At 38.5% G+C, this 25,370-nt stretch overlaps 1 protein-coding gene across 3 annotated transcripts in view; it reads right to left on the reverse strand.

Annotated features, from left to right (window-relative positions):
• The window catches only part of EGLN1 (egl-9 family hypoxia inducible factor 1), a 56,163-nt gene that overhangs the window by 2,788 nt on the left and 28,005 nt on the right, over window positions 1–25,370 (reverse strand). The window contains exons 2-4 of one of the 3 annotated variants that reach the window (XM_003940799.4): window positions 8,775–8,894; window positions 4,643–4,779; window positions 1,069–1,136 (exon numbers count right to left, since the gene is read on the reverse strand). In XM_003940799.4, the coding sequence (XP_003940848.3) occupies window positions 1,069–1,136; window positions 4,643–4,779; window positions 8,775–8,894 (325 nt within the window). The remainder of the gene's footprint in view (window positions 1–1,068; window positions 1,137–4,642; window positions 4,780–8,774; window positions 8,895–25,370) is intronic. The other 2 variants (XM_074385328.1, XM_074385327.1) reach the window with 2 other exon arrangements.

Here is a 25,370-nt window from a genome sequence, read left to right on the forward strand (position 1 = left end):
CTACTGCTTTCCACTGAACTCCTAATAGTACGGATAATATTTCAACTTTGCAAACATCATCTGAAAACTATCACACTGGGACTTCCAAACACTTCCCTCAGCAACTATTGTGATGAGTGCACTACTTTCAAATAGTAAACCTTCAAGGGTAAAACCATCCTCTACACAGAGATAATGATTTTGTCTTTTTATTTTAAAAGCCATTTGAGTTTCTTTAACAGAGTATTCAGTGTCTCTGAAAGCATAATACTTAGCTTCTGCCACAAATAACGGCTTTAAAAATACATAGAAAAACGCATGAATATTCCATTTTTATGTAAGATTGAAGTGGGAAGAGCAATGGCTCTGGAAAATACAGCTAATCAGTAATGTGAATACTCAGTGGATTTTTGGAGATAGAAAGTAGTTAAAGAAAAGAAGGTAAGTGGTCCATCAGATGGGAAACAGACCCCCTGCTATTGGAGAGGCAGTCCATGAGTGGAGGAGAAAGGGAACTGGCATAACTGAAGAATCTTCAGGTTCAGTTCGAGAGTGCTGACCTATGGTACACCGTTAGCAGATATGTAATCTACATGTCTGTGTCATTAACTGATTCTTAGTATTAATTTATTAGTATTAATTTTTAATTAATCTTCTTAGTATTAATTTTCTTCACATCTACATTCAACACAGAAGACCTAGAGTACCATTTAGAGCATATACATTTGAAAAGGAAAGGGTATTAATTTAAGGAGCAAATGAGAGGAAACCAGATGGCTGTTACCTAGAGTTTAGTAGCCTGTGACTAAAAAGAATAATCACAGAAAACTCAGTTTGTATTTGAATAATTTACTCAGACTTCTTTGCCTCAAATTTTCTGCATTTTTTTTTTATAATTCTTTTGGTTAAAGATAACAATGAAGATGACTTAAGTCTTTAAAAAAAAAATAAGGCAAGTAAGAAATCTGATAAAAAACAAAAAGTAAGTAGTCATGGTGTTAACAAAGACTATGCTTGAGTTTCCTGAAAGCATCATCTGATCACAGGGTATTTCTGTACCAATATATCCTGGCCCCAAATGACGTTTACCTGTTAGATATTTTACTTTAGCTCGTGCTCTCTCATCTGCATCAAAATACCAAACAGTTATTGCGTACCTAAAAGAAAATTTAGAATAGAGTAAGAATGATCACACTGCGGGGAAAAAGTGGTATTTTGCTGCAATGGTATCTTAAAACTTGTAATGCAAAAATTATGCCTGAACTGGAATGATATCAAAGGATAAATTTAACAGCTTCCTTATACAGTAACCTCAGTGGTAAATGGTATAGCTGAGAAGCAGGAAAGCCTAAAATTGCTGTCTGAAGTTGATGAGTTTTTATGACTTTCTTAACACTTATTTCACCCACTGAACTATACTTTTTGCAAGGTTCAACTGCAGATCAGAAACGGACAATAGGCCGGGCACAATGGCTGATGCCTGTAATCCCAGCACTTTGGGAGGCCAAGGCAGGCGGATCATGAGGTCAGGAGTTCAAGACCAGCCTGGCCAATACGGTGAAACCCTATCTCTGCTTAAAAAAAAAAAAAAAAATTAGCCAGGCATGGTGGTGCACACCTGTAGACCCAGCTGCTCGGTAGGCTGAGGTAGGAGTATTGCTTGAACTCAGATGAGGCAGAGGTTGCAGTGAGCCGAGATCGCACCACTGCACTCCAGCCGGGGCAACAGAGCAAGACGCCACCTCAAAAAAAAAAAAAAAAAAAAAAAAAAAAAAAAAAAAAAAAAAAAAAAAAAAAGAGAAAGAGGCAATAAAAGGTTAAAAGAATGACTGTTTAAGAAAAAGCACATTATCAATATAATAAGTACTAAAAGAAGAAAAGAGAACCAGATAAAAGGACTCAAGGCATTGCAGGCAAATAGATTCAACAGTCACTGAGGACATCACTATATTATAGCAAAGAGTAATGATGGATGTTTACAATTATAACCTTGACAGAGTTAAATTACACTAAGAATTCTTAAGGATTTGTATCAAAGCAATTACACTGTGTTTTGTGTTTCAACTTTGTCTAAACTTCATTTTTCTGAAAATCTGACTTATTTAGAATATCTCATGCCAATAAGTGAGGCATTAAATATTGGTTTATTAAATACTACAAAAGACATAGTTGTACCTTCTGATACAAATAATGGGAAAATGTACAAATGCTATAGGAAGTGAAAGCATGTTACAAATCACTAGTTCCTGAGCAGAATATAGCAATTAGTTCAAATATATTGTGGATTCTGGCCAGTGGTCACACAGGAAAAAGCAACACTGATCAAATATAGAGCCAGTAAATATGACAGAACGAAAAATCATGTAACATATTTTGAAGTAAAGAGTCAAATGTAGAGCAGGATCAGAGTCTTGGAGTTTGGACAACCGGGGAGCCTGAGGTGTACAGACCCCCTGCTGGTATATCAGAGCTGAGATCTAAAGCGGCTTCCTGACTTCCAGACTCTGCTCTTTCCAGAGCTCCACTACCTTTCTTATCATGTGGCCTCTTCTACTTTCGGGTGGCCTTGGAAATAGGAAAGGTACTCAGATACATAATTTTATGTATCTTTTGCCCATGCCCTAAACTTTTAGTTACTTAGCAATCAGAATTCTAATATCTGGATCAACTCCCCTCTATAGCCCCAAGTCCTTAACAGAAAGCAACTTACCTTATGTCATTCTAACTTTCCAGCCTCATCACCCATTCTAGATAAGAACAGAAAAGGATTCTACTTCAAGAATCCTTTTCCTCACATGATTTTCTGCAGCTTAACTTGAAGAACCATGCCTTTTCCCCCAGTGCTTTACTAACACAACTGCACTCCTTGCCTCTCCTCACCTGGGCCAGCTTAGCTTCTCCCTTCAGGGTGCACTTGCCCATCTCTCCAATGTGGCACCACCTTCCCTCGTCTTAACTCCTGTCACACTTAGCCTCCAGGCCATCTGGCATTTATTTACTACTCCCACATGTCTGTTATTTCATCTAGAAAGGACAGAACTAAACCACACTCAAGACTTCATAAAAAGGAAGGTCTATGAGGCAGTTTCTGGCTCAGAAAATCTTCACAGAAGCAGCAGGGGCAGAGATGGCACTGGGATGCCGCTGGGAGGAGACATGGGATTGAAAAAGGCTATGATGCGACAGTTTTTCTTTGATTTCCATTCAGGACTTCTTATGATCTCTGGCTACAACCTGCTTAGCTTGCTACTCACTACATGAATTAGGATGCAGGCAACACAGTTCAGAGAAAAGAAGAAAAAGGCACAGCTGACAATCAAGTCGTTAAGAGACTCTCATTATTACTAAACCCAACTCTCTACCCAGCGCATCTAAGCCTGTGCCTCTTCTCATCGCCCCATGATTGCCTAAGCCAGATATACAGCAACTTAATGCCAGGAGCTCACTATCAGAATGTTCCAAGACCTTTCCAGAATAAAAAATAAGTATTTAAAAAATTATACTATTTTCCTACAAATATTTACTTTCATGACAATGTCTATAATATCTTGTTTTGACAGCCATAGCATAGGATAAATGGTTTTTTAAAAAAGCATTTAAAATAAAGCACTAAACATAATAGGTTACAAATACCTTGTAGAAAAAGTATAATGAAACAGATGCTCATTATTTGTAATGCTAACAGGATCATTTTTTTTAACATTAACTCCCATACGTGGTAACCTGCTCTCTACTTTTCTTTCTTCTATTTGTTTTTCTCTTCATTTCTACTCTCTGGTTACCTCTGATTTTTCTACTCTGTATCATAATTTTCCTATGTTGTCCCTCTCTTTTCTCCCTCACCATCTTTTAAAAAAGCTACCCTTTTCCTTCTTGATCTTTCTCTCTTCCAAGTAAAATACTATTAAAAAATCAAAGAATAGACAGTAGTTAAGAGATGCACAAAGCAAGGAGAGAGTGCTAGAAACATGAGAGGGCCTGCCGGGCGCGGTGGCTCACCTGAGGTCAGGAGTTCAATACCAGCCTGGCCAACATGGTGAAACCCTGAATCTACTAAAAATACAAAAATTAGCTGGACATGGTGGTGTGTGCCTGTAATCCCAGCTATGTGGGAGACTGAGGCAGGACAATCACTTGAACCCTGGGGGCGGAGGTTGCAGTGAGCCGAGATCACACCACTGTACTCCAGCCTGGCGACACAGTGAGACTCCGTCTATTAAAAAGGAAGGAAGAAAGGAAGGAAGGAAGGAAGGAAGGAAGGAAGGGAGGGAAGGAGGGAGGGAGGGAAAGAGGGAGGGAAAGAGGGAGAGAGGAAGAGAGGGAAAGAGGGAGAGAGAGAGAAAGGGAGAGAGAGAAAGGGGGAGAGGAAGAGACGGAGGGAGGGAGGGAGGGAGGGAAGGAGGGAGGGAGGACCTGTGCTTCCCTTTCTTCAGAGTGGCTGTGTAAAGAAACACACATTTAGTACTAACTGTTAATAAGTCTTATATAATTATTTGAATTCAGATGACTGTGCAACATAAATCTTACACAATTATTTAAATTAAAATGACAGTGAAAAGTACCTGGCATGAAAATACTCATTAGAAAGCTTTCAGTTTACCCTACAGATTCCCTTCTGTCCTACCATACTCTAAACCAATTTTTTTCTGAAAAGGAATACTACCTTGTAGCATATGCTGGTTGTACTTCATGAGGGTTGCGACGGTCAGACCAGAAAAACAGCAGTCTATCAAATTTGGGTTCAATGTCAGCAAACTGGGCTTTGCCTTCTGGAAAAATTCGAAGTATACCTCCACTTACCTAGGAAAAGAGCCAAATATGTAAGTAGGAATAACCAAAAATGCTACAAGATTTAATTTAGGGGGCAAATAAAAAAGGTAATTTCAATGTCTTAATTGGATTATTCATAAATACACCTCAATTAATAAGGTATGAAGATGAGCTGCAATTTTAAAAGTATATGCACTGATGCCAAGGAAAAATTTACTTATTTTGAGAATTTTCATTTATTTATTTATTAAGATGGAGTCTCACTGTCACCCAGGCTGGAGTGTAATGGCACAATCTCAGATCACTGCAACCGCCTCCTGGCTTCAAGCAATTCCCCTACCTCAGCCTCCAGAGTAGCTGTGATCACAGGCGCACGCCACCATGCCCGGCTAATTTTTACATTTTTAGTAGAGATGGGGTTTCACCATGTTGGCCAGGCTGGTCTTGAACTCTTGACCTCAGGTGATCTGCCCACCTCAGCCTCCCAAAGTGCTGGGATTACAGGTGTCAGCCACCATGCCCAGCCCTTTTAGGGATTTTTATAAAAACATGATGAAATACATGAATATTATCTGAATTTAAAAGTCTTAAAATGATGGTTGAAAGTTTTGAAAACTACTAAACATTTATTTATGTATGCTAATGATTTGTTAAACTCATTCTTAAAATAGATACATTTCAAGAAATTTTGACAAATTATTACAATTAGATTTCAAATAGTTTACCATACTTTAAAGTTCAACAAACAATAGGATTGTGAGAAATAGCTTTTATTTAAATAATTCAATATATCAGAAAGTGTCATCATTTATTATGACCATCATTATCATTAGCATTACCATCACCATCAGCATGCTGTTTATGAGAACCTGTGGCTCTCCCTCTCCAGACTGGGCTTGATGCACAGATGTCTACCTGCTTGTGAAACTTGAATCTGGATTATTATTATTTACCTGAACACCAACTAGGCATCAAATCACACTGGGAACTGTGGTCAGCTCTGAGTGCAGAGTAGAGAATAATGCAGACAGACTTTGTCCTTGTGGTGTTTATGATCTGGGAGTAGGCAAAACCCAACCAACCAAATAGAGCTCCTTACTCCTGTGTAACACTCCTAAGCAGGTAGACTCTTGAAAGAAACTCTAACACCTGGTCAGGACAGTAAGGAGTCTGAGCCCAAACCTAGAATCTACAGTTAAAGAAAAGGTTTATCAGGATCACCCTCAGGTAGGTTAAATTCTAGCTACTCTGATGCCCTTGCCGATTTTCCTCAGCTTCCAGTTGTTCAGAATGATTCCTCAGGCAATTATGCAGACATCTAAAGAACCTCCAGACTGACTGACGACATGTCTTCTTTCTTTTTCCTTTTTTCCTGCTCCTTTACCTTTGACTGAAGTCACTGAGAGTACCACTGGTGACCTGCTGAAAATGTTTTAAAAGAAATGGCTACTTGATACTTCCATTCTTCCTCTGGGAAACTTTCTCTGACCTCTGAATTAGGTGGCCCTCCTGTGCGCTCTCATAGCAATCTGTCTTGACACTTGGCATAACCATCTGTAACTGTCAATCTTACTGATCTGTATCCTCCAACAGAACCTAAGCTTTGCCAGGGCTAATTCCATTTCGGCTATATCCCTAGCATCCAGAATTTATGGTACAATAAATACTAAGTGCAATCTTGCAATGAAAATTTTCTATTCTATAAATAAAAACACTAGGGACTTTTCTCTGCCTATGTCCTAATTTAAAACCTGTATATTAACAACCCTAAGTCTTATAAAAATTGTAAGACCAGCTTAGAAAAAGCCTAACAAAATCTAGAAGTTAGAAGTTGATGAAACATAGTTCTAGCTTTCTAGCTCTTCGCAAAATCTGCCAAAAAGTCAACTTTTAAGTTTTAACTAAAGTTACAGCAATCTGTTTTTTGTATTTGAGCCTTGGGCTCAAATACGAAATTTATTTCTCTGCTTCAAACTTTGAAAGCTGCAACAGAAAAACCATGCTTATTGACATAATGCCTCAATATATACTTAGCAGTAAAGTTAGCTCCATTTTGAACTTGGACTAGGACAGAGAAAACGCTTTTATATATATATATATATATATATATATATATATATTTTTTTTTTTTTTTTTTTTTGAGACAGTCTCACTCAGTTGCCAGGCTGGAGTGCAGTGATGCGATCTCAGCTCGCTGCAACCTCCACCTCCTGGATTCAAGCTATTCTCCTGCCTCAGCCTCCCAAGTAGCTGGGATTACAGGCAGGCACCACTACGTCCAGCTAATTTTTGTATTTTTAGTAGAGATAGAGTTTCATCATATTGGTCAAGATGGTCTCAATCTCCTGACCTCATAATCCACCTGCCTTGGCCTCCCAAAGTGCTAGGATTACAGGCATGAGCCACCATACCCAGTCAAGAAAATTCTTTAAGTCAGTGTGTTTTAGAAAGATTACTGGAGCACTGTGAGCATATCCTAAATGTGTAACACTTTTTAGGGTAGGATTAGGTTTTTGCACATTTAAGACCCAGGCAGTTTCCATTTGTATGTTTTGGGGGAGGCAGAGAGAAATGTGTTTTAAAGGTTATTTGGTTAAAAAAAAAAAAAAGAAAGAAAGAAAGAAAGAAAGGAAAAGAAAAAGTAACCCTGGCTACACAGGTATGTTCACTTTGTGAAAATCCACTGAACTGTACAAGCCACTTATCCATTTGAATGTTATACTTAAGATTTTAAAAAACAACCATAGTCTATACAGTCTCTAGTGTAGTAATATATGACATACTTTTAAAAATCATTTAAATTTAATGAGACAAGCTAATATTAAGGAAATATATATTTAAAACGAGAGATTAAATACATTATACATTCTAATTGGTTTTACAGGGCTTGTCAGTATTGATAAACTTCTGATTTTTTAATAATCAGGGAAAGATGAAATCCTGCCTCCAATATTCAATTCAACAACTCAATGCCATATAATATTTTTACAAAAATGCAAAGAATAACATAGCAAATAATCTTTAACAATTATCTACAGGTAATCTCCCCTAAAAGCCATCATCAAACAACTGTTCTCAGAAGTGTTTTTCTAAAAACTATTAAAAGGAAAATATTTTAATAAAGGTCACCTTTCTAAAAAGTTAGATTTTAGATAAATTCTTAATATCTGAAAATAAATGAATCTACTTTTTAAGATATATCAGTACTTTTTTATATGGCTTTATTGAGGTATAACTGATATACAAAAATGCATATATTTAACATTTACAATTTGATGAGTGTGGACATATATGTACACACCCGTGATACCATCCATCACAACCAAGGTAATAAACATATCCATTACCTTTCAAAGTTTCATTTCCCTTAACCTCGTGTGTGTGTGTGTGTGTGTGTGTGTGTGTGTGTGTGTGTATGTTTAGAACACTGAACATGAGGCCGGGCGTGGTGGCTCATGCCTGTAATCCCAGCACTTTGGGAGGCTGAGGCGGGTGGATCACGAGGTCAAGAGATCGAGACCATCCTGGTCAACATGGTGAAACCCTGTCTCTACTAAAAACACAAAAAATTAGCTGGGCATGGTGGCACGTGCCTGTAATCCCAGCTACTCAGGAGGCTGAGGCAGGAGAATTGCCTGAACCCAGGAGGCGGAGGCTGCGGTGAGCCGAGATCGCGCCATTGCACTCCAGCCTGGGTAACAAGAGCGAAACTCTGTCTCAAAAAAAAAAAAAAAAACAAAAAACAAAAAAAACAAAGAACACTGAACATGAAGTCTACCCTCTCAAAATTGTAAGGGCACAACACTACCTTGTTAAGTACAGGTTTAATTACATTATATAACATAGATTAGCATTTGTTTCATTTTACAAAAATCCACTCCTAATACTCAAGACTAAAAACAAATTTAAAAGGAAAATTTTTAACTGTGTCTCTGACGGTCTCACCTGTAAGAAGTATGAACCTTAATGCTTTTGAGAAAAAGACACCTGTAAGAAAAAAGTCAATGCTCAATTAAGTTGCATACCTTGGCATCCCAGTCTTTATTTAGATAATATATACATGTCACACATCTTCCGTCTCCATTTGGATTATCAACATGACGTACATAACCCGTTCCATTGCCCGGATAACAAGCAACCATGGCCTGTAATAATAATGATGATGATTTTTAAAGTCCATGTATAAATAAAAAGAGAGAACAGCTAATAAATCAGATCTTTGATTTCTGGCTACTGATTTATACTTAAATTCTTCTAATAAAAATAATATTCTGTAGATAAGAAAGGTAAGGCTATTCTACATTAATATTTATAGAGAACACAGGATAGGTCAGTGAACAATCCAAGGACTGGTGAATTCTGCTTCACAGTGATAACACCAAAGGTCAGAAAAATGTCATGGTCCTACTTTCACAATCTTTATACATATAGATAATCAAGATGAAGTGAGTTTTTGTTCTGTTACATGGAAGATTTGTCTCCTCCTTGAGCTCACTTCAGAACACCTACTTTACCATCCGACAGGTGAACCAACCCAGTCAAACACCCCATCTGATGCTGTCTCTGAATGGTACCAAATTATTATTATTTTTTGAGACAGGTCTGGCTCTGTTGCCCAGGTTGTAGCGCAGTGGTGGAATCATGGCTCATTGCAGCCTCAAGCTCCTGGGCTCAAATGATTCTGCCACCTCAGCCTCCCAAGTAGCTAAGACTATAAGCGCATGTCACCAGGCTGGTTAATTTTTGTATTTTTTTGTAGAGATAGGGTCTTACTATGTTGTAATAGGGATAATTTAAAAAGTCAACTCAACTCCAAACATTAACTCATTTAATGTCAGTGATTTTTGTTTAAAAAAGGACTAAACAAGTTAGCTTATGTTTACCCTCTTTGAATCAGAAAATTATTTGCTCAGATTATAACAAGATATGGTTCAGAAGATTGATAGATGTTCAGCATGAAGGTAGAAAAGAGGCCCAAAAATAAAAAGCACAAAATATCCTCCATATTCTAGTTGTACATGATAATCAACTGAAATTGCTAAGAGTACTTTTTAAAAAATTCTCAGGAATTATAAAGAAAACAGACAAAGATGTTCAAGGTTATGTGCTATTCTTGTTTTTGATTGTTCATTTGTTTTGATGGAGTCTTGCCCTGTCACCCAGGCTGGGGTGCAGTGGTGCAATCTCAGTTCACTGCAACCTCCGTCTCCCAGGTTCAAGCAATTCTCCTGCTTCAGCCTCCCAAATAGCTGGGATTACAGGTGCACGCCACCATGCCTGGCTAATTTTTGTATTTTTAGTAGGCACAGGGTTTCACCATGTTGGCCAGGCTGGCCTTGAACTCCTGACCTCAAGTGATCCGCCCATCTCAGCCTCCCAAAGTGCTGGGATTACAAGCACGAGCCACCGGGCCTGGTTGGTTATGAGCTATCCTTGAAGTTCTTTATTTCCTCATGTATTAAAGTCAATAAATAGTATAAAGTTGTCAAACAGTAACTGAATTGTTCTACTATCATACTAAATATAAATGTTAATTTTTAAAATTCACTTGCCGGCCGGATGTGGTGGCTCATGCCTGTAATACCAGCACTTTGGGAGGCTGAGGTGGGTGGATTGCCTGAGCTGAGCTTAAGAGTTCGCGACCAGCCTGGGCAACATGGTGGAAACCTCATCTCTACTAAAATACAAAAAAATAGCCAGCCATGGCGATGTGCACGTGTAGTCCCAGCTACTCGGGAGGCCGAGGCAGAAGAATTGCTTGAACCCAGGAGGCGGAGGTTGCAGTGAGCTGAGACTGCACTACTGCACTCCAGCCTGGGTGGCAGAGCAAGACTTTGTCTCCAAAAAAAAAAAAAAAACCAAAATTTACTTCCCATCCTTAAGAAACTAAGACACTAAAATTCACTTCCCATCCCTAAGAAATTAAGAGGCATCTTAAACCTAAATCCTTATTTTAAAATCCTGTTTTCCTAGATACTTTGAATTTACTGCTGTTTACGAGAAGCAGAATTTTTAGAGAATATTACATATGTCTCTATTTTTCCTGACTCCAAACAGAGACTTAAGAAGTTCCTTCTTTCAGCACTGGAGGTTGGTAATAACCAGGGGTATGGCATGGGCTTAGTGGGTTTAAGTGCTCAATATATGATGAGCCCAAATAATTTCCTTGTCACTAGTTTAGACAAGTTTACCTTGAATAGCAACTGTAAGAGGATACTAATTTAACAATGCAATTAATCCATTTGTGGTTAACTGAGATAATTATGATGATTTACACAATATATTATTATTCATGGGAAAGAAGAGGGAAACTTGAACTCTGCGTCTCAAAAAAGTTAGTTTGGGCCTTTCCAACTATCTGGTAACTTCAGCATCTCTTGTGCAAAGAAGGAAGGGGAAAATGTTTGTCATTCACTCACCCCATCCCATACTATATATCCATTTAACAAATACCTCTTGAGCATCTACTATGTATATGAAGGACACTGGGGCTAAAATGATGAACAAAAGAGACAAGTTCCCTTGCATTCACTTACAGTAGTCCCTCTTTGTAAGTTTTTCTTTCTGTGGTTTCAGTTACCTGTGGACAACTCAGTCCAAAAAAAATAAAATAGAAAATTCCAGAAATGAACAATTCATAAATCCCACACCATTCTGAGTAGTGCAATGAATATCTTGCAGTCCTGCCCCGTTTTGCCTGAGATGAAACATCCCATTGTCCAGCGTATCCACACTGTAGATGTTATCTGCCCATTAGTCACTTAGTAGCCTTCTAGAGGTTATCAGAGCAATCGTCCTGGTACTTGTATTCAAGGAAACCTTATTTTACTTAGTTATAGCCCCAAAGTGCAAGAGGAGTTATGCTGGCATACTGTTATAATTGTTCTATTTTATTGCTGATCTCTTACTTTATAAATTAGGCTTTATTATAGGTATGTATGTAAAAGAAAAAACATAATACATATAGGATTTGGTGCTATCTACACTTTCAAGTATCCACTTTGGTCTTGGAAGGTATTGCTCTGAGTTAAGAGCGGACTATTGTACTATGAAATCTGGTCTAATAGCATAAATTGCCAGTAAACAGATATATAATGTAATGTTAGGTAGCAAAAAGTTGTATTTTCTTAAGCTATGAAAAAAGTTACGTATATAGAGAACACTGACATGATATTCTTGAACAGTGGTTGACATTTGGGTTTAGACTCAAATGAAGGGAGTGGCAAGTTGGGCAACTCTGAAGGGACAGCCTATGTGGCAAGAGACAAAATGAGTGCTCAAAGGCTAACAAGGCAGGAAACAGCAGTGGGCCAGTGTGGCTGGAACACAGAGAACATGGGCCAACATAATCCGAGAGGAACCAGGTAACCTAGGGCTGCAGGGCCTGGTAAGCCACAGGAAGTCCTTTGGATATTGTGCTAAGAAGCGACAGCCAATAGAGAATGTATCTGACTCATGTTTTAAGAACATCAGTTTCAAGTCTGCATGAATAAAAAGAAAAACAAACACAACAACCTCAATATCGCTCACCACCTAACATTTATTGGACACTTACTGTTTGCCATGTCCTATTCTAAGTAATTTATGTGTAATAAGTGGTCTGACACAACCATGTGAGGTAAAAAGTATCATTGTTTTCATCTTCATTTAACTGTTAAGAAAACTGAGGCTTACAAAGTCTAATGAGTATTCTCAAAGTCACAGGACAGGGAATCCGGTTCCAGAGTCCATGGAATTAACCACTGTACTAGATTGCAGGAAGGAAAGAGTGAAAAGAGAAGACTAAGTTAGCTATTGCAGTTTCCAGGCAAGAAACCAAAGAGGCTGAACCCAGAGTAGCAAAGTGGGGTGTATTCTGAAGGCAGAAAACCAGCATGATTTGCTAATGGGTGGAGAGTAAGAAGAGTCAAGAGACTTCGGGGTTTTCAGCCTATGTGAATAAATGAATGGAGTTACTGTACATGAAAATGGAAACACCAGGTGAAAGAGCAGTTTTAATAGCATGTATGGGTAGGAGAGGAGTTTGTCAGTAGTTGTCAAAATGAGCAAGACATCCCAGAATAGAACAAAACTGACAGACCAGGATTGTGCCCCAACATGGGATCTGTTTGTATTAGTCAATTCTAAACTGCTTTCCTTAGAGTCCTAGGGCCCTAGGGTTCCATGGAGGATATACAGGGATGGGGACTAATGGGCAATGAAGTGATAGAGAAGAGGCCAAACAAGTGGGTTTTATCCCAACCTTCAACTAGAGGCAGCGCTTAGCTGCTTCCTATGTAGTATTTGAATTCCAAGTGAGGCTTCTTTGAAAAAATAAAAGGTGCAATAAAGAAAAGTTTTAAATGTTACGTTTAAGAAAAGTTTTAATAAGTTCAATGTAATTTTGTTAATTAAGTTACACAATCCCCAGTATAGCTCAGTTATCATCATCTAAATGTATTATTCAAAAGTGGCTATTACCACTGTAGTCTTTTTTTTTCTTTTTTTTTCTTTTTTTTTTTTTTAATTAAGAGACCTGCAAAGCTACTGAAAATTAAACCACTGTAGTCTTATCTGGCATTCCCTAGGTCCCCTGTGCTCTGCTCTGGTGACAGGAATACTGAAAAATGAGGAGAAAGGAAGAAGGGAGAGGGAATGAGTGCTCCAGAGGGCCTGCATGAATCTGCCAATTTAATTAACTTGCCAATACCAGCCTCAGGAAAGGCAGCAGTTCATGATTATAACTGTAAAAAGGATAACAAGTAAAACACCAGCATAACCCTGTAAACTAGAAAGCCTGAAAAAGAAACAATCCAATCCACTACTATATAATTCTGAGGTAAATTCCTAATTTGCCATCTTGTAGAGATACCAACTTTAAACTTCTCATTGAGAAAAATCTATTTATACATAAACAAAACAACACTATTTTTTCTTTTCTGATACGAAAATATACACAATTGAGAATGTCCTTTTTTATGTTTTCAAAGACAAGGTCTCACTATGCTGCCCAGGCTGGTCTTCAACTCCTAGGCTCAAGCAATCTGTCTGCCTCAGCCTCCCAAAGTGCTAGGACTACAAGTGTGAGCCACTGTGCCTGGCTGACTGAGAATGTTCTTAAGATAGGAAACAGCATAAATTTGTTTTTCACTCTGAGAAAAAAAGGAAGCAAGAGGTCTGCAATGCTTCTGAGGAATTTAAGAGACATTTATTTCTAGCATTACTAGACTTCAATATGAAGCTGAACTTGGAAACTTATTTTTCCTTTTTGAACTGAATTACTTTAAAACAGAGATAAAAAGCTTACAAAACTTTGATGGGTTACAGAACTACTATTTTTACCCTGAATGAAGGGAAAAGGTTTACTATCCGAAAATTTGCCCTATTAAAATATATTATCAAAGCACTATGCTTTGACATAGCACTATGCCTTTTGTAGAGGTTGACAGCTAACATTTACTAACCACTTATCATAGGCCAGGCATGGATTACCTCGGTCATTCTTTACAGCAAACCTTAGGCAGGTACAATTTCTCCTCCCCGCATTTTAGAGACCAGAAAACTAAACTAGAGTGAAAAGAAAAACCTTGCTGAAGGTCAGAGACTCTATGTGACAGAGGCAGGATATGAACTGAGGCAGTTTAGAAAGAAAAACAACTTTCTGTTCAATTCCTTGCTCCAGTAAGGCATGTATATAGTCTGCCCAAAGAAAAACAACTTTCTATTCTTCAATTCCTTGCTCCAGTAAGGCACGTATATAGTCTGCCCAAGAAGAATTCAGATGAAATTGGTAATGCAGACTCCTAAGTGGCCCACCACCTGCTGCAGTGGCACATGCTCATCATGCCTAATGCCCAAGTCTCTCATGTCAAGATGTACAGTAAGTCCTCACTTAACAGCCTAGACAGGTTCTCAGAAACGTTAAGTGAAACAATGTGTAACAAAACCAAGTTTACCACAGGCTGATTAACATAAAAGTTAAGCTCCTATAGCATACTTGTGCCCACAAAACAATGCCAAACCTCTAAAGAAAGACTAAAACACTTCTAATGGTAAACACTGAAATAAATGCGAGCTATATATACATTTAAGAAAGATTAATAAAAACAAGTAAAGTAATTATTTATGCAATTAGTCCAGTTTCGGGTTGCAGATGGTTGGAGCCTATCCCTGGAGCTCAAGGTACAAGATGGGAACGAGACTTGGGCAGGATGCCATCCCTACTGCAAGGTGCACTCACACACACTCACATTCACTCATACTAAGACAACTGAGATATGCCAGTGTCCAACCAATGTGTACATCTTCGGGATGTGGGAGGAAACTAGAGCACCTGGAGAAAACTCATATACATGAGGAGAATTTGCAAGCTCCACACTGACAGTGGCCTCAGCCAGGAATTGATTCTTTCTCCCTCATCAACATATAACAAAATGACACTGAACAGAATAATGTTATTCAAGAACCTGTTGTATTGCATATGGTATTTTTCAGTTCTACAGCTATACCTTTTAAGTCTCTTCTCCATGTACTCCCAAGGCACAGGAAAACATCACTATCACTACATTTGGGGTCTATAAAAACCTAGTTCAAATATGGAAGAAAACAAGTCATGCCGGCAGGCCATCCAGGTGGGGATGTCCAAAGGATAGTTGGAAACCTGAGTGTGGAACTCCAAAAAACAAGTCATGACTGGAAATGTAAATTTAGGAGCCATCTTTGCATGTGACAGTTGAAGCCATGTGCCTGCCAGAGATTGCAAGGAAGGAAGTATAGAGAGAAGAGAACAGAGGACAGATTCTTATGGAACAGTCATTTAGATTAAGAACTCTTACTCTAAATAAGGTTGATAAATAAAATTGCTGCTTTCTTGATCACAGTAAACAACTAAGTGGTCAAAAGCTTATTTATTGTAAATGATTTCTGACTAATTTTTTGACTAATTCATTTCTTAGTGTAACTGATAAACATATTTTATTTTTTCAAAAAGGACATAAGGGCTTACACGTTATTTCCTTAAAAACTAAAAAATGCTATTATAATAATACTGTGATCAAAAATAGTTTTGAAGGTTAATCTTTGTGAGTCCTTGATATCTTTCTAAAATTAAATTACTATAAGTGAAATTATTAGGCCTTACAGCTGTTTAATTGCTGAAATGTTCTCCAGAATGACTGCATGAGCTTATATTCCTACTAGCTTTGTATGGGTGCCCACATCTTCTTAACCATTTGTCAACCCGGGGTAGTAAGTTTTAATCTTTTGAAAACAGCTCAATTTGATAGGTAACATTTATCTTACTAATGTTTTAATTACATCTTATACTTTTAAAAGTCAGCATTTTTCCTATTTATATTGGCCATTTAATTCTTCAACTACTTGCTCATATCCTTTATCCACTTTTCTATTGGGTTAATCTTTTCCCTACTGATTTATTATTATTTTAGAGATAGGGTCCGTCACCCAGACTGGAGTGCAGTGGCGTAATCACAGTTCACTGTAACTTTGAACTCCTGGGCTCAAGCAATCCTCCCAAGTAGCTGGGACTACAGGAACATGCCACCATACCTGGCTAATTTTTTAATGTTTTGTAGAGATGGGCTCTCCCTGTGTTGTTCAGCCTGGTCTTAACTTCTGGCCTCAAGTGATCCTCCCACCCTGGCCTCACAAACTACTGAGACTACAGGTGTGAGCCATTACATCTGGCCCCTACTGATTTTTAAGAGCTCTTTGGTTATTAACCATTGTCATATGACACAACAACAATTTCTATCTTTTATTCTTCTTGTGTAGAAGAGTATGTTAATATAAAGTTTTTATTATTTGTACAGGAAAGCAGCATATATTAATTATCAAGGTAAAATTTTTTAAATCTGAAAGTCTTCCCATGTTTATAGAAATATGAAAAATGCAGGAAGAAAAAGATTAAAGAAGAAATAGCATTGATCCAAATAGTTCTCCAAACGGCTCAAGAATTATGAATTGTTTAATAATCTAACACCAAACTACTTTCCTTAATGGCCCTAATTCTAGCCCAAGATAAATATCTTAAAGACACACTTACAAATCAACTTAAATGTGATGCTCCCAACAGACAATATAATCTAGAGATATAAAATGATGCCTCAGTACTCTCTGAGCTTTCATTTCCCTTTTAGCGAAGAATTGATAGTTATACTTTACAAATGAGGAATCCATCTGGTGAAACACGTTATATTTTGAGCTGTGTCGCTCTGATGTCACAACAGAGATCTACAATTTGTTAACCTTAGCTGTAATTTTACCAGCACCACACAACTCTTCCTTAGGTTCCCAAGCAGGGCTCTGGGGTATTTATACCACACATGCCACTCCCACCGCAAACTTCATGAGGAAGACAGAGCAACCTCTCCCCACAAGAAGACTGGGGTTCCTGAGCAGGTCCCAGCTTGATCCCCACCCAGAAAATTACAAGATCTCATTCCAGCCCATGCAAGAAAGTATCACTGTTAAGACAGATGCTCTGACAACTATGGCAAACTTGTTATATTATTAATATAATTCCTTGGCAGAGTCTGCAATTTAGCATTAAAAAAATACAAACAGGCCAGGCGCGGTGGCTCAAGCCTGTAATCCCAGCACTTTGAGAGGCCGAGGCAGGTGGATCACGAGGTCAAGAGATCGAGACCATCCTGGTCAACATGGTGAAACTCCGTCTCTACTAAAAATACAAAAAATTAGCTGGGTGTGGTGGCGCATGCCTGTAATCCCAGCTACTCAGGAGGCTGAGGCAGGAGAATTGCCTGAACCCAGGAGGCGGAGGTTGCGGTGAGCCGAGATCGCGCCATTGCACTCCAGCCTGGGTAACGAGAGCAAAACTCCGTCTCAAAAAAAAAAAAAAAATACAAACAGAACACACTTAGCTGCTTGACATTACAGACATTCATTCTGGTACTTCTTGAGGCTCACTGAGTAGGTACTGCACTAGGCATGAGGATACAGAGATTATAAGTTAAACATCTGTTTCAATTCCAGGGTCTAGAGGAGAGTTCTGATTTAAATTCTTTATTTTGGCACAAACAGTGTTAATTATTATTTGATTTAATGGACTAGAGGACATGGGTGAGAGAGGTTCCTCACATTCATCCTGGAGCAGTTAGTTAACATGCAAGACCACGACTGGATATAAATAATCATCAGTTAATGGGGAAACCTTGTAATCAAAAACCTTACTCCAGTGAGACAACTCAAGAAGCCTTATCTCACCCAAAGCCAGAGAATTTGGTAATTAACATAGTATTAGAAATTATGACAGTATTAGAAAAGAATGGTGCTCAAGAACGGGGCTACTCGCACTGTATAGGGACCACTGCTTGTACGTGAACATACACATGAATCTAGTGAAATCTAGTGGCCTACTCTTAGGGACTGTACCCTGAGCCTTATGACTCCTGCTGGTTCTGCTAATTCCCCATAAAGGAATTCTGTTGTCTGATTCCAGTTAGGTTCAGCTGAATCCTAAAGGCATACTAGCATTTTTGCCTTAAATAAACCTTTCATAAAAGGTGCTTGGCAGGCCGGTTGTGGTGGCTCATGCCTGTAATCCCAGTACTTTGGGAGGCCGAGGCAGGATCATCTGAGGTTAGGAGTTTGAGACCAGCTTGGCCAACATGGCAAAACCACATCTTCACTAAAAATACAAAAATCAGCCGGGTGTGGTGGCACACGCCTGTAATCCCAGCTACTCGGGAGGCTAAGGCAGGAGAATTGGTTGAACCTAGGAGGTAGAGGTTGCAGTGAACTGACACTGTGCCACTGCACTCCAGCCTGGGCAACAGAACGAGATTCTGTCTCAAAAAAAAAAAGTGCTCATCAGATGCTCTGAAAGGATAGAAAGTAGGAATTTCATCCACCTAATAAAACAGTATTTTTGTGCTTGCTGGCTAATAATTTTTTTTTTTAATGTGTGGCAGAACTCAGTATGAGTTTTGTTTTCCCAGTTAACATGCCATTTAGAAGCTCGATTCTGGGGGAAGAGATCTATAATACTCATTTAACTGTAGCCTCCAAGCGACAGCAGTACCTCTCAATAAATGCCTAATACCTGTAAACAACTACTGGCTCAGGTTGGGTCACAAAAGGCAAACAGTTATGCAAAGGCACACAGTACAGTGTAATAAACATCACAACAGAGTCTTACTTACACAGGGTACCCAGACAACAAAGACATAATTAACTTTGTCACAGGAATGGGGTAAAAAAAGACTTTACAGGAAAACTGACATATGTGCAGAATTTTGAAAGATTAAAAATAGAAGTTTTCCAGAGTAGGAGAAGATTCTATTCTGTACAGGGAAAAGAATATTTGCGAAAACAGAATCAATACGGAGTCCTGAGAGAAAATCAAATAGAAAAACTGTTGGAAGATGAAGTGCAGTGTGGAGCAATAGGGATGGGGTAGGAGAGACAGGCAGGGTCAGCTCATAAAGGCTCCCACTGACTCACCGAGGAACTTTACCGTATAGGCCAGTGCTGGCCAACTGTGTTCTAAGAATCACTTGGGTTACTTCCTAAATTATAATGATTCTCATCCCCTCTGCTTGAAATTATGACTTATTAGGTATGGCATGAAGCCTGAGATCCTGTACTTTTTTTTCCTTGACCATTATTCCTTCATAAGAGATCTTGTACTTTAAACAAGCACTTCATTCTAGTTGGCAAAAGGCCAGAAAGAAAAGGGTTTTGAATGATAATAATCATTTTTCCAATTTATAAACATCACTCAATCTACTTGTAGAGGATGGCCCAGATGACACAGAGTAAGAGGTTATGAACACACTGCTGAAAGATGAGAGCCAGAATAAAGGGGAGTGAGAATGGAGAGGGCAGGGCAGCTTAGAGCGACACTAAGAGTATGAAACAGAAAGGATGTGGTGTTGGTGAGAGAGAAAGAACTTAAAAAAATTAAACCCTAAAAATATCCACTATGTGTTCATTAATTCAATAAATATTTTCTGAGCACCTACTATATGTCAGGCACTGTTCTAGATCTTAGGGATACAATAATAGAAAAGACAAAAAAGTTACTGCTTTCAGGGAACATTTTATCTAGCAGGAGGAGAAAGAAAAAAAACAATGTATAGCATAATATATGGTAGAAGATAAGTATTACAAAGAAAAACAGAATACAGAATGGGGAATACAATGCTAGAATGTAATTATTTACAGGGTGATTGGTCAGGCAGACCTGAGTGAGAAGCAGCTGACATTTAAGCAAACTTGAAAGAGATGAAGAAATGAATTTTCCAGGCAGAAGGAATAACCAGTGCAAAGAATCAGGTGACAATGGGCATGGCATATTTGAGGAAAAATAGTCAGTGTGACCGGAGAGGAGGGAGCAAAGCCAACAGTGGAAAATGTAGTCAGACAGGTAAGGGGTTGGGGACACAAATCCTGGAGGGCTTTAGAGACCACTATAAAGACTAAGTCTGGTTGTCACGTAGAGCAGGGGCTGGCAAACTACAACCCACTGGCTGTTTTTATAAATAAAGTTGTATTGGAATGCAGCCACGCTCATTCAATTACATATTCTCTACAGCTGCTTTTGTGCCCCAACCGTGCAGTCTAGTAGCTATGACAGAGACCATGCAGTCCACAAAACCTAAGTGCCCTTGACATAAAAAGTTTCCCAAGTCCTATATGCAAAACATACTGAAGGCTGGCAAGAGTTGAAGGCAGAAGACTAGTTAGAAGGCTCCTAAATAAATCAGGTGTGGTATGGTGATCACTTGGACCACAGCGGTATCAAAGAAGGTGGTAACAAGTGATGGGATACTCGTACTATTTTAAAGGCAGAATAAAGCAAGACGTCCAGAAAGATTGGTATGAGGTATGATAGAGAAGATGACTCTAAGGTTTTGACTTGAGCAACAGGAAAAATGTAATTACCATAAACAGATGAAGACAGCATATGGTACAGACTTAATCTGGAGAATGAGAGAAATCAGGAGTTCAGTTTTGAACATGTTCAGTTAGGGTATGTGTAAGGCATAGTGCTAGGAAGTGTGAGTAGAACAGAGAGGAAGACTGATCATCCCAACACAGATGACAATTAAAATGACCAGACCATACACTATGTCACTGGGAAGAAGGTTGGGATCAGGAAAGGCTTTCTGAAAAATGAGTTTTGAAAGAATATGAATTAGCCAGGTAAGGAAGGAAAGAGAAAATATTCCAAGAAGAGAAAAGGTCATAGCACAGTGTGTTTGTAGACCCATGCTTGTAAACTGCAAACAAGGGTGAGCTTGATGTGTGAGACAAGGAAGGCGACAGGTAGGGCTGGTCATAGCTCTGGCCCCTCCCCAGACCTTAGCAAGCCCCAATACTGAACTTAGATTTTAGTAGGTAACAGGGAACCACTGAAGAGTTTTAAGCAAGGAAGTGACACATTCAGACCTAGAGGCTTTCATTCGCTTGGGTAGATGACTGAGTGGTACCATTTTTGTAGTACAGCTATAAAGCAATGAGTTGATAAGACTGGTCAGAAAACATGTAAATCAGGCTCTTAAGAATTCAGTAACTGGACTGGGTGCAGTGGCTCACGCCTGTAATCTCAACACTTTGGAAGGCCGAGGTGGATGGATCACCTGACGTCAGTTCGAGACCAGCCTGGCCAACAGGGTGAAATCCCGTCTCTACGAAAAAATACAAAAATTAGCCAGACATGGTGGTGGGCCCCTGTAATCCCAGCTGAATCTCAATTCAGGAAGCTGAAGCAGGAAAACTGCTTGAACCCAGGAGATGGAGGCTGCAGTGAGCCGGTGCCAGTGCTCTCTAGCCTGGGCTACAGAGTGAGACTCTGTCTCAAAAAACAAAAAAAAACGAATTCAATAACTGCAATAAAAAGGAACTGATTTTTTTTTTCCTATTTTTGTTTTCCTGAGACACAGTCTTGCTTGCTCTGTTGCAGGAGTGCAGTGGCATGACCATGGCTCACTGCAGCCTCAGACTCCTTGGCTCAAGGGATTCTCCTGCCTTCTGAGTATCCTGGCTATTTTTTTTATTTTTATATATTATATTTTTAAAATATTATATATTTTTATTTTTTATAGAGACAGGGTCTTACTATATTATCCAGCTGGTCTGGACTCCTGGACTCAAGTGATCTACCTGACTTGGCCTCCCAAATGCTGGGATTACAGGCATGAACCACTATGTCCAGCTGATTTTTTTCAGTAACAGTGTAACTCCCTTTGTGGGCAGATAACCAACCAAACACTTCGGAAAAGTTTTTTTGTGGCATGATGGACAGAGATTCAAGTCACAACTTTCATAAGAGTACAAATTCTATTTGTATAGAACTCTACTTCACAAGATTTACAAACAGTTATCTCATTTCAATTCTGCAACAACTCCATGAGGTACGCAGAGAAGTGACAATCTCCATTTTACAAATAATTTTATCTAGTTTTGTTTCAAGAGTGGAAGTGTTTAATCTGTGCATCCATACCACTGCAGGAAGAGTGTGATTTATGTAAGGACCAGATCTGGTGTTAGAAAATAATGAGGAGTCTGTTTCATGTAACATTAACTTCATTCTACTTTTATCACTTTGACTTAGTTTAATGTTATTTGGTTGTTCACATCATTCTTAGAAAACTTAATTATTTATATATTGCCACACCTATATACCCACATATTTTTTTCTGGGTTTCCCCAACCAGACTGTAGACTCCAAGAGAGCATGAACCAGCTCTTATTTATCCTTGTACTCCTATTGCCAAACACAGGCACTCAACTATCTACTGAATACATAAATTAATGACTTACCTTGAGAGAAACAGAGAGGATAGATTAGACAGATAAAGAAGGGTAACATAAATATCTTTAATACAATCCCAAAGTCCTGGGATTACAGACATGAGCGCCACCATGCCCAATTGGTTTATCTTTAAAATAAGGAACCTGGACTACACAATCTTCCAATCTAGCTCTAAGGCTACACATTCCATCAGGTGGCGCTTCTGATCTAGCAGAGATTTAAAATAAAAACTCTAGAATTTTAAAACTGTTAAAGATCATAAAGGTCTGGCCCAAACTCTTGAGAGAGGAGAATCCCAAAGGACAAAAAGCTGAGTCTCCTGATTTCCAATCCTGCACTGTTTGCTTTATAGTAACATATATCGGACATTTCAGACAGGACTAAAAGAAATGTAATTGGCACCACACAGCCCAAAATCGTGAAAACCAAAATAAAATGTTACTTGGTAACTTTTATCATTCTAAAAACTCAAACTCTGTTAGTCACTGCAAAACACAAGGTTTTAATGCTTAAAATAAGCATCTTAAAAATAAGACCACATGAGATTATCTTTTTATTTTTGTGAATGACCAAGTCAAATAATAAGTAAACAGGACAACCTCAGAATAAATTATTTTGATAATAAAAGCCTTAAAATATTAGCTTTTTACTAAAAAGCCTTTATAGAAATACAACACTTTGAAACCATTACAAAGGCTAAACAAGATTAACAAAAACATTTTAATAATCTCTAGAGATATACTAAAAATGAAATAATCCAACTAGAATTTTATATATTCAAGTATGATATAAGAAGTTTAAGAAAACAAAGAGTTCTGGGATTGGAGTGGCTAAACATAAAAAGCACAAATATTTTAAGAGAAAAACTAAGAACTTAATTCAAAAAATTTTCTACTATAATACTTAAAGTAAATGCTATTTAAGTCATATTAACAATTATTTATTAAGCATACTATGTAGAACAATTGGTGGCCCAGGTCTGTCTGGTTCACTATATGCTGTCAACCAGTGTTAACTAGACGAAATGTGAAAACCACAATAAGAAAATTACAATTAAAATATTACGGTGGTAATAGAGAGGGTGAGGTGTGGAGCTGGCCAGCCTGAATTCAATTTTCAGCTCTACCACTTACTAACTGTATTTCGAAATAATGACAGTATACACTTCACACACCTATGGTAAGGATTAAAAATAGGATACATGTAAAAGACTAGCATAGCACCTGGTACCTAGAAAGCATCTAACAAATGTCACTTACTTTCATCATTACTGACAATCTCATAATCTTTATCATCACCCTCAAGCAGTCACAGGGAAGATTTTCATCCCTGTCCATGTGTAGACAAGCAGCTTTTGTTTGCCTGGCATCCCTGTCCCTTCTTCTCTTTCCAGGTGTCTCGCTTACTTGGGAAAGCCTGACCTGTAGTCCTCAATTCTTATCTCTGGGCGGGGTTCACTCTCTACCCTCTAGGCTGGACATGTGGCTCAAGCCTGACCAGAAGTTGGTTCAGAAATGGGCACAGGGCCTAAGCCAATCAGATACAATGAAGCTCAACTCCAGGATTTTTGTCAAAGCCCTTGGTAAAGAGCAGCTCTCTGTCTGTATACATCTCCATGATGTAATGCTGAAACTATTCGGGCCATCTTGTCATATCAAGGAGCTTACAAGAGAGTAATACAGAAAAGAAAAGCTGAAGAAATCAAATTTTGATAATATTGCTTGAGCCCATGATTTCAACTCTGCCACTCAATCAGTAGACCCATAGATATGAAGACCAATACATTTTGTTCTGCTTTGCTTAAGCTCATTTGAAGGATTTTTGTTGTTTCAGTTATTTGCATCTGAGAAACTCTGTAACACGTCAGGTATCAATCAAGACCCAGAAGCTGGTTACCTAAAATTCAGTAGAGCTTAGGAAGGGCATGGACTTGGAATCAGAGAGATCTAATTCCTAACGTTGGTTCTAACAATTACTAGCTGTGTGGCCTTGGGCATGTGTCTGATCTTACTTTCTCATCTGTAAAATGGCTTAATACCTGCCTCAAAAGACTGATGAGAGGATGTGATAATGATAATATAAACCCCTCAGTCTTCTTTGTAACAATGAACAATCAATAGAAGCTATTATTATATCACTGAATCCCAAACTGATCTTCATACCTGATAGCTTATGTTCCATGTCCCTGTTTCCAGTGGTCTAAATAGCTATCTTTACCTACATACTCTCCTATCCAACCTCAAATTCAACATTTCCAAATCTCATCCTGCCTCCATGCTTCCTAATCACACCCTCTGCCTTTCCCTTTTAGAAAAAAATGCTCACTGGAGGTCAATGTCTCATCAATTATTAACCAGCAGTCTTTAATATCATAATAAGTAGGAGTCATCCTAGACTGAAACTTCTTTCCTGTTATCTAATCAGTCACAAAGCCCTGTTTTAAATATCTGCAGCCTGATGGGAAAGAATTTTCCTCTCCCTATGGATAAAACAAGGGAAGGATTCTTCCAACTTCAGGATATGTGACCTTTTCACTGGCTTTCAAGAAGAACTCCAATCCTTCTATTCCTTTTTCTCATCTCAGCCTCCTTATGGCTTCATTGCTTTCCATATTCAGGATAGGTTTTTGCTAGCTTATTTTTTCATTAACCTCAAGCTGCAAATCAACAAATGTAGACTCCAATTTTTGCAGTTCCTACATCCAAGCTACTAAGCACCAATGGAAAAAGTTGTTATAATCACGCAGATTGACACCACTAAAAGTTGTCTGACCTTACCTGGACCTTTGGAACTCCTTGGCAATTTCTGTATTTCCGGTCAGGTTTGTTGACGTTCCTCAAAA

This window comes from Saimiri boliviensis, chromosome 14 (assembly GCF_048565385.1).
Source record: "Saimiri boliviensis isolate mSaiBol1 chromosome 14, mSaiBol1.pri, whole genome shotgun sequence".
Classification (NCBI taxonomy): domain Eukaryota; kingdom Metazoa; phylum Chordata; class Mammalia; order Primates; family Cebidae; genus Saimiri; species Saimiri boliviensis.